Source organism: Merops nubicus, unplaced genomic scaffold (genome assembly GCF_000691845.1).
Source record: "Merops nubicus isolate BGI_N331 unplaced genomic scaffold, ASM69184v1 scaffold13285, whole genome shotgun sequence".
NCBI classification, from domain to species: Eukaryota; Metazoa; Chordata; class Aves; order Coraciiformes; family Meropidae; genus Merops; species Merops nubicus.
In genome coordinates this window covers 3,745-14,791 of record NW_008607728.1, presented here as the reverse complement: position 1 = coordinate 14,791, position 11,047 = coordinate 3,745, and the positions used below count along the sequence as shown (strand labels likewise).

Here is an 11,047-nt window from a genome sequence, read left to right as displayed (position 1 = left end):
ATATATATATATAATATAATATAAACCACATATATTATATTATATATACATATACAGACAATTACAACATTAATGCAGTTTGTATTTTGTACAGTGTATTGGACAATCCGATTAGCATCAGACCATGGCACGATATGGTCCCTGCATTTTTAGGAACTGAATGATGAAGGAGGGTCCTCCTGCAACAATCTGAGGTGGAAGGTGGCTGAGCGGGCAGTTCTCAATACTCATTATTGACAGTTTGCTGCAAAGAGCCAGCTCAAAGGGAAGGCTGTGCAGATTGGGGTTGTCATTCAAATACAGTTCTTCCAGATTCTCCAGTGTACCTGGTAAAAATAAAATAATACAAAGTAGTATTTGTTTGATTTATGTGGTTTCTAACTTCTAGGCAGAAGATCTAAGTCCACTTGAAGATTCTTCACTATATAGAATCTTGAATCAGTGACTCATACAAACTCCTGTTTTCAAGCACAGCAAGTTTTCTGTTCATTGGTGCCTAAGCAAGAACCAATTTGCTTTAGTTTCCCTGTAAAAATATCCATCACTACCTCTCCTTTAAATAACAACTGAACTGTGAGTACAGAATAAGAGAACTGAGAGGGACTTCCCTGTAACTGTTCAGCCAAGTGCTTCGCAACTGCAGGCAACATTCAACAGCTGTCTAGTTACAACAGCCTAGAAAATATTTTTAAAGATATAATAGATACTGTATTGTGTAAATATCTGTCATACCTTTTATGTAATTAGAACCCATATATTAAAGATCTGAACCTGTAACTGTAATGCACCACAGGCAGAAATCAGGAGAGATCTCTGGACAGCAGGGAATTTATTAAATGGGACAAACGTGTGAAAAGTTTTTCCTGAATTCCAATTTTAAAATTCTACCACACATACTGCAATAGAGATTAACCAGAAGCTGGAAAACAGAGTAATTTCTTCTTTCTTAAGACATACATTCCTCCAGAGCAATCAAGTATCAAGATTAATCCATATCTTTGAAAAACACTCCAATTATACAAGTCCTCCTCAAGACATTCCCCATTTTCTAACCTTATATACCATAAACATCTCCTTTAAATCTAGAAAACTATTTAATCTGCCACAAGACAAAGCTGTAGCCAGGGCTCAAGGCATGGAAAACCAACAAAAAGAAACAGTTCTAAAAGAAATAATGAGAAATAGCCGACAGCATGATAAAGCAGCCACATATGAAAATAGTTAATTATTCTCTGATTTGTGAAGACAACCAGCTTTGATAACCAAACTGTACTGCTACAATAATATTCCAAGTATGCTTACTGATTTTAATTCCACAGATCATTTCCACAACATCCAAACTCTCTTCACTAACCTATGAACTAAATTACGAAGTCCCAGATGTAGATTGTTTTAGGTTCTTCTCACACTAAGGCACATGTAAGATGAGCAGAAGACGTAGTGGCTCTTCAGTAAAGATGGTGGGAGACACAGATCATGCTCCTCCATCTGCACATCAAAGTTTCTGAGCACATTTTGCTTTGTGTACCTTGACTCATAATTTTTTTTCCTCCATAATAAGTTCTAACTTTTAAGATTTTGAGTGCTCAGAATCATGCTCTAGACCAACTATATCCTCTGGACCTATACGCTTGTGACCAACTATAAAAGAAATGTAGGCTCTCAGTTTCAGATGCTTTGAATCTCACTTACTCAATGTCTCGGGGAGACAAAAAGAATCCTACTCCTCCCTTTCTTTCTGTGGATTTCCTCCTCTTCACTTCTTTCTCTTATCTCGTCAAGGTAAAAAACAATATGATGGCCTACAAACAGAACTGCGTGCAGAGGACTATCAGCAGAAGCATTTCCTTCAGCTGTCTTCACCTTAGGCAAGGTTCTGGTCTACACCATGGAATTAGAGTAGGACCAGTGCATTTCCTTTCTCCTTTCATGAACAGGTTTATGAAGTTGAGTGACTGATCATACATAAATTTTTATTTATTTTATGGTTACAGCAGATGCCTATCTTATGTGTCAGTAACTGCTCTGGGAAAAAGGGATCTTACCAATTTCCTCAGGAAGGTGTGTGAGAAGGTTCTCTCCCAGCCCAAGATGCGTCAGATTGGTAAGGTGACCGATACCTCTGGGAAGGGTGGTCAACTGATTATTAGTCAGAACCAGTTTCTACAGGAAAAACACATTTTTAAAAATTAATGTAATGACTGTTCCTTCAAAAAACTGCAAGCAACAAGAGACATAGCTGATAAATTGATGGGTTCTACTCTACAGCATTTGAACAAACAATTTCTAACCTTCAACAACATTTCAGACCTCTATTCAGCAGCACTAAACATGAAAATAAAATAGTGCATAATAAAATATGTACTTAAATGTAAAAGCTTTCACAAACATGAAACTGGAGGCTATTCCTGTGGCAGTATTGTACTGGTGATACAGCAGTTAAAGCTCTTCAAAATTTGTTTGTTCAACATCAACTGATAAATCTGAGGATAATTAGTCAGGACAGATTATGGATGAAGTTGCACAAGATTCTTAACTTTTAGTTCTATGTCCAGTTCCAAATAGTTTCCCTCAACAAACTAGCTGTAACTGAATAAGCACGGTTTAAATAAAGGATGTCAGATGTTTATCTCAGCCAATTATTGTTTCACCTGCAGATCCTTGAGGTAAGCTATTTCATTTGGCAAGGATTCCAGTTTGTTTTCCTCTAGGTCTAACTCTCGGAGTTTCCGTAGATTTCCAATTCCATGGGGAAGTTTCTTTAGTAGATTGTTTGACAAGATAAGAACCTAAAAAAAAAAAATTCAAAACAACCAAACACACAGAATTTCAGCAACACAATGAGGAAAGAACAAATTAAGTCAAGATCTTTTTATATTGTCACATCATGAAGTCCAAGATTAGCCTACATTTAAATTAAGAAAGCAAACTGAAAAAAATTTAAAAAAAAATAAAATCAGTGACTAACATAATTTTTTGAGGTCTTTAATGATACAAATACATAGATTTATGACATAATTCTTTCAAATATTATTCTACATAATAAATGCAGAGGAAAACCAAAGAACACACTATTTTTTTTCAAATGACAAAAGAAAAAATTTCTTCCTGGAGTTCCCTATCATTTTGTTATGCTTCCTTATAGTTATCTCATAATCATGGTTTACATTATTTGCTGTGCTGGGAAGTCCTCCTTAAAGAGCTTAATTCTTCCTCTGCTCCCTACATCCCTTTGGTTAGGAGCAGTTGAATTATAAATATAGTAGGTTCAAGAAATGTATCCTTATTTGCAATGTCAGTTAACAGAGTTACTCCTTATGCCACAAGCAAGTTAACAGGGGTTACAGTAGTAGACCATTTTTTTTTCCAGAGAAGTCTTGCAGTCCTTAGAAGTAATCAATTCTCATTACAACACAGCAGTAGTAAGGTAATTAATTACTGATTAAACAATGCTGTTATCTAGATATTTAACAAGGCACATTGACAGACAAGGATGTGAAGGAGCACCCAGTGTAGACCCTCATCCTAGCCACACAGAGCTCCCTGCTAAGCCAGCCAAGGCTGAAAATGCCTGGCTTCTATCAATCCCAACTCTCACTAGCTTCCTGGAACGTGGAAACACCAAAGGCAGGAACAGAACAAAAAACAAGGCCAAAATCAAAGTCAAAACCAAAATGAATAAAAGCGTTAGCACAAGCAGTATTTCGGTGACCTTCCTTTATGTGCTGCGATATACACAGAATGATAAGAATAGTCAAGTTTTAATCACATATTAAGAAACAAAGGCAGGAACAGAAAATATTACCTACATGCAATGCAGCTGACTTAGCACTGCTGTGGGAACCTTCACTTTTGTGTAAACACTGCTCAAATGGTTCTTTGTATTTGATTCTTTAATTACAGAGAAAAATAGTGCCAACGGGTCCGCAGATCGTGCAGCTCTCCGGCTTCAGTAGCTGGCAGATCACTGGCAAACCCAGTTGTTAGAGGTTACTGGCAAACCCAGCTGCTAGAGGTTACTAACTTCCCAACTACATCAGTAACAGCCTTAACTTAAAGGAAACTAGGCCACTACCTAGCTGTCACTCTGCCATATGATTTTTGCCCCAAACTACAGGAATTGTTAATGATTCAGGGCAACAGTCACACTGCAATTTCAAATATGCCATTTGGTACTGTACTTTAAACAAATTTTTCTAGGCAATTGACCAGCAATTAAGTTTGTCTTTGGTGATAGTACCTTGGTAAACAGGACTAGGGGACACAAGATTCATTCCTGTTTTCAACCCACAAATTCTCCTCCTTCAAAGGCTGAGAATTCTACACTACCTACAAGATTCACAGTGCTACATTCAAGACACCTCTGGCTGTAGACCATTTCATTATGTTTTACTGATCCCTGATGCTTCCATGCTGGTCTCTCCAGGAATCAAACTGAATTTAGTCCTGTTGCATTTCTAACACTAACTTTCTGTTGAGAAAAACTTCTACATAGTTAAAAGTACATAGGCACTTAAGGCTTTGTGGACAGACACTCACCTAAAACTTAAAGAACAACATTCAAAAAGCTGTTGCCAACAACTATAAATACATGCAACACATCTAATTAAATAGTATATGTACGCATATTTATTTGGCTTTATTTGACCCAAAAGTAATAATACTTAAACCTGAAGTACAGAATGCCTATTCGCAGGGATTCACCTAGCTGTTCATTTACACTCTTCTCACCTCAAGAGAAACAAGTCCAGATACATCCTCAGGGATTTTTGTGAGCTGATTAGTTGCTAAGTTCAGTTCTACCATACTAGTCCAAGTCCCGAAGTCCAAGGGGAGAGAGGTCAGCTGATTGTCCTGTGATTCAACATATCAAACATTTAGGGTCTGTGCCTGCAAGAAGTTGGCAAGGCATCTGAGAGATTAAACAAACTGCTTACAAAATACTTCATAACAAAATAGTTGATAATTAATTCAGAAGAATAAAATGTTGATAATTAGCCAAATATTTCATAAATTCCTCCAAACATAAGGAGTCCCAACCTTGAGTTACGGAATTGACTCTGTCTTCCTAACATGAACTGAAGTTGAAAAATGAGAAGTACATAATGCTCAAGATTTTACATGTCCCTGTAGCTAACACATTATTTTGTCCTTTCTTTGATGAATACAATGGAAGGTGGGTAAAAAGAACAGAAAATTCACCATAACTTACAGAAGTTTTTTAACTTACCCCCCCCCCCCCCCCCAAAAAAATAACAACACACCCACACAGAAACATGGGGAAAAAAACAACCAACCAAAAACACCACACCCCCAATGAAGGCAATATACCTTAATGGCTCTAAGTAAAAGCATCTGAAATGAATCTGAACATCTTACTGCTCAAAATTTTCCTACAATAATTGATCTACATCAGGCAACACAAAATCTAAAAAAAAAAAAAAACTAGGTCATAGAAAGTACTAGTAAATATGCAAACGGGTATTTGATAAAAATGGTCTTAAAAATTAAGAATCTATTTGTGTCAAGAGATTCTCTAAAACAGCAGCTGATCTCAGCTCTTACTCAAACATTTTTTTTTTAAAAACAATTTAAGAACTTGAAACAGACCCATTCACAGAAACACATCATCTCTTTTCCTTAGCTCTCTTTGTTCTTAAGTGTACATAGCAAAGACTTCAGAGTTCTTTTTCTGTACTCTACAACTACTTCCAAAAGTCTTCAAACTTAGGTTTTGAAAAAATATATTAAATTAAAAAAAAGGTATTTTATATCAGGTTGTTTATAATGTAAACAGTAACAGGGGCTGGGAGGAGAGATAAACTACTCTGCCTGCTTGTGGCCCATGTGAATATCCAAGAACTTTGCAACCAACTTTTGTATTTTCATTGTTCAAATTTCAGCAAATATGACAAATGTTTAACTAACAAAAATAAAGACAAATCAATAACTTCTTGATAGTACATTTTTAAACTAATACAAGACTGTTTCTGTATGTGACAGCAGCAGCATCCACTTCAGCGTGATAAATTCATTCCTTTGTATCATTAAGTTTGCCAGAATTCATGGAGCAGCAAACAGTGCTCCTCATTGATTTTACACACAGTAGTATATTTCTGTGCCTCACCTTCATGTTCAGCTTACTTAATACTTTAGCTCTAGAGAAAATTCCAAAGGGGATTTTATTGATGCGGTTGTGCTCCATATTGAGAGAGTAGATTGTGGAGAACTGGGACGGGCCACCCACAGGATAGGACTGGAAGCAGTTCCTGGCCAGTGTTAAACTAGTCAGTTTGACAAGGCTGGATAAAAGACCCTGTAGAGAGAAGAAAACCACCCAGCAACTTAGGACAGATTAATCTAATGCATTTCTTTTCCCTCATGGGTGTAATTAGAAATGTTTTTCCCCCTCAAGTCCATCCCCCAAATAAGTGTTGCAACACACAAAACCCATGTTAAATTTGATAAAACTTTCATCAGCAACATCGTCTGCTCACAGGCATCAGCCTTCACCTTATTTCCTCCTTTCTCCTTAAATATTGCCAGATACAAAAAAAACCCAAACATAACACACTTGAAAACACAAGCTTAGGAGGTTTTGTAAGTCTTTTTTCCTCCAAAAGGCATTTTTTAAATAACATATTGCTACATCTTGGGCAGCTCTGAGGGTCGTAGGGGCAATGGCTGCCAGGCAGTCAGCAGTGAGTCCAACCTCATCAGCAGACCTGGCTTTGGCAATGCCACCCTACTGCAGCTCACTCAGTTTTGATGCCTGCTCACAGTTGAGAGTGGGGCCCAAAGAAGTATCAACTGCATGCACCATTTTTCAGACAGGCATTAATTTTAACAAAAAATTCACACTGTCATCACATCTGGTGCAAGTTTCTTTTTAGGCTGTAACAGCTTCAGCTGATCAGACAGGACAGAGAAAAAGCATGGGAAGGGAAGAGTTTGGAAATTCTAGGGGTTTTCCCTGCTTTTGAAATATTCCCAAATAGCTGTTACTCCACCTTCTGTGTTTTTCCTTCTCTTAAGGAATAAAAGGTAAGAAGCCTAGAGTTAAACTGGATAGCAATGGTTGCCCATTGAATCCAGTATTATTTCATGTTGCAGTCTAATTAGATTCTAAACTCTCAGCAGCGCAGCTCGCGGCTGATCTGTTAGTTATGTGCCGAGCACGTTGCTGGAACTGTGAGGATGAATAATGAGAACTAAATTACTGCTGAAGTATCACCTTTGCTTATTACTATGCCAACTTGAATTCAGCCCTATTTGCTTAAGTATCACAGAAACTGGAGATTTATGCATGGCATTACATGCCATAAATAATGCAACATCTGCACTCAGGAATGAGCAGTAACAAGATAATGATCCCAACCATCCTCCTCACGTCAGTATTTCTGGATTGACATTGCAGTGCTTTAGTCACCGTAAGAGCTTTAAGACCATGGCTTTGCTGTTTCTCCAGGAAAGGTCTGGTTATTTTTCTAAATAGCTTACTAACATTATACTAAATAAAACAGGATTAAACAGGGACTTGTCTACATGTCATGGCTAAAACTCCCAAGTACTGAAATGCCATTCTGGGGGCATCTTGGCAAATATGAGTGAAGCAATGTTCCCCCTAAAGATAAAATAATGGATCTTCAAAACAGTGTTAATCTAACCTAATCATTAACTAGTATAATCTTTGATTAGGAAATACTGCTTCCAGCTATACTTTAATTAACAGATATTCTTTGTCCCAGGGTTAGACAGTCCCTGAGCCCTGTTACAAACACATTTTATGGCTTCAAATGCATCTTGGCATTTCAAAACGCCATTTTTGAAGTCTGCTTCCATACAAAAAAAATATTAAAGAAATGTTAGCTAATACACTCTAATAGCCTAGAGTAATTAAACATATTTGAAGGGAAGCAAGAGAGCTTTGGCAGCATGGAGAACAATGCTATTATATCTATGAGAGCTGTGGCACTGCTGCCTTCTCCCAGCCCATCCTTTTAAGATAAAATATTTATTAGGCATTGTGTCAGCAGCTTCAGCTACGTTTTGGATTTCAGAAGTTTTTTCTACAAATAGTTTTTTGTATTATAGTATAAAATGTTTTACTTTAAACAGATTACAGTATAAACTATACACTGCTGCAAGGTAGCAGCTTAAGTGTTCACATATTGTTGCCAAATATATGTGAAGAAGGCAGCACAGTCCCAGAGAGTTTTGTATTATGACTGAATGCATTTCACAGCAAGTAATGATCCCTCAAGTTAGCTTTCTGTAATTACACTGTAGTTGCTCCTCTAATATGCCAGGGTGGGGTGGGCTATCTTAGCTCCCATCTTAAAAGCAGCCTGTTGGCTTTCGCTCAGTAATGTTTTCTTAAATGATAGTTTTACCAAAATGCTTATTAAATTCTCTGGTTTGGGCCTATCATCACTGAGTCCAGAAATTTATCTGAAGGAAAATAGTTACTGCACTTTGTTACTAACAAAGTATTTTGCCTAACTCCAAACACCTTTTGTTTTCTTTCTTCTATGTATAGTTTCCTACACAGCTGTTTAGGTGATGTTTTAACTCATTTTATACTAATAACTTTTACAATTTGAGAGAGTGAGGATGACTGCTTAGGAAAGCACTTTGGACCATCACTAAAACAGAACATAAGATAAATTCTGTGTTGTGTCCTGAAGCCCTCATCTCAAAAGCTTCTAAAGCAATGGAAGATATATCCAAAATAAGAATCAATCACAACAGATTTTTCTCTGTCATCAGAGCAGTTCTTCCCAAGCACTAATGCCTTCAAGTCAAATGTTTTTCTCTAAATTTTTACTAGCACCAAACGTATACAGTATGCAGTGGAGCATCCCACACTCTGCTGCCCTGATAGTCTCAAGAAATTAAGAAAATTAAAAGGATATAACAAAGGTATAACCCATCAGTTTAGATATTTTCAAAGTCTGCAGACATCATGGCTGTATCTAAAAAATGGTCTGCAACCAACTAGCTATCCAGGACTATGAAACTGGAGTCCACTGGGACATGTTTCACACAGCTCTACAAAGGGAATATACAAAAAGGTACAGATGCCGTGAGGAGTAGGACCTTCCACCTCTTCACCTCAGAACCAGCAAAGCACTCTGGTCAGGAGTGTTAATTGAAGAGGCTGATAAGGTGGCCCCACAACTTTTAACTATGGACATTTCCCTTGGTCCCACACTAAGTTTGAAGCAAGAGAGACCAAGGTAAGAATCACATGCAACAGTTATGAAAAGAAAACAGATTTCTGTTCCCCTTTCTCACATTATCCTCAAAGACTCACTGGAAACTGAAAAATGATGCAGATTTTTATTTTTCCTAACTGACAGAAGTTGTGTCAAAGAGTTTCCAGGAGATACCACATCAGTGTCAAGAGCATACTTTTCCACATTAGAATGAAATAGAAATTAGTTGTGACAAGCTTTACACACTCTCTTAAAGGTCATTCTTGCCTCAATTGATGGGGAAAGAGGTATCCCACTTTTCATTTTTCTACTTCACCCCCACCTCCATGAAACGGAACCACTGAGAAACACTCATCTAGCTTCAACAGTGGGAACTCAGAGTCCTTATTTAAGGTTTTTTAAAGAGAGAGGACAGCAAATATAATCACATAGATTGCTTCCACTTTTGACTGAAGTTGTGAGACATTAGTTCTATACTAGTTAGATACATCTAATGTCTACAGAATTGCAACATTTCACATTACACAGATGTAGACTAAAACAAAGGGTATTCCTCAGAGATATGATGCAAGGCAAAATAATTGCACATGTTCCAGTCCCTCTACAAAACACCAACGCCTTACAACGACACTCCCTCCCCAGTCCACTCCCTCTAATTCTCACCTCTGGTAAAGTAGAAATGTTGTTGTTCTCCAGGTTCAGTTCATCAAGTTCACTGCATTTTGCTAAAGACTTCGGAATTGCTGACAGCCTATTGTACCTCAGGCCAAGGCGACTTAGACTGGACAGATTTCCTACAGGCAGGAAACAGATATTAATATTTCACAAAGGCACAGAACAAGGTTTGACTTCTGATTCTTCTGTTGTCTCACACTACGCTTCAAACCTTTTATATGGTGAAATGGCACTATCATCTCAAACCAGGAGATACACAAATTACAGTGCTTTCCAATGCTGGAGTCAACCATGCAGCAGTAGATTGTGCATATTAAAAATTCTTATTCAGTTGTGCATAACAGAATAAGCAAGCAAGGCTTATGTCCTACTGTAGAAGTCTTCCTGTTCTGACCTCTCTGCTAACAAAAAAAAACCCTCCCTAATTTTCCAGAAGTCCCCAAAATGAATTTTTAAATTTACAGATAGCATCACTCAATGCCATGACTAATATGCCAGAAGTTGGGCATACATCACACAGCTCAGGTCCTGGCAAAACAAATTCCACTACAGGGAAAACAAAACAAAACAAAAAACAAACACACAACCTTTACCATCTTCCAAAAGCAACAAAACCTTTAGAAAGCAGTGGGGGGTGAGGGGGGAAACCACAAAAAAAAAAAAAAAAAAAAAACACCAAAGACACAAACCCAAAAAAAAAAAAAAAAAAAAAAAAAAAAAAAAAAAAAAAAAAACCGAACAAGCAAACACACCACACCAGCAAACAAACAACTTCCAAGTTTTCTGGATTGCACTGAAGGAAAAGTCAGGATGAAGTCCACAAAAATCTGGACAGTAGTGCATGTAAAGATATTTCTGAATATTGCCACATTAACTGTCCGGGCTAAAGCTCCCTTTAACTCCAACTTTATCATCTAAAGACCAAACCCAGACCAAAATCAACTGCTTAAGGTTTTCTTTGAACTATATTGTCAAGGCATTGAGACTCTCCTGCAGGTATTAAGACCTTGAACTTCACTGAAAAGTCAGCTGGCAAATAGTATGAAGAACAAGTGCTTAAGTCTCCTGGCTTATTCCTATGATCCAAAAACGTGGCTGTGCACGTGCATACACTGCACCAGTAGAGCTTGTGAACAGATTCACACAATCAGTCA

The 11,047-nt window shown here is 37.4% G+C and overlaps 1 protein-coding gene across 1 annotated transcript; it reads right to left on the bottom strand.

Annotated features, from left to right (window-relative positions):
- Positions 1-79: 79 nt before the first annotated feature.
- SHOC2 (soc-2 suppressor of clear homolog (C. elegans)) lies at positions 80-10,025 on the bottom strand (the record flags this gene model as incomplete). Its single annotated transcript, XM_008940046.1, has 6 exons — positions 80-326; positions 2,046-2,163; positions 2,652-2,789; positions 4,732-4,854; positions 6,128-6,316; positions 9,882-10,025. Coding segments are annotated over 6 exons (921 nt in total), but the record flags the coding sequence as incomplete, so codon positions are not given.
- Positions 10,026-11,047: the final 1,022 nt, after the last annotated feature.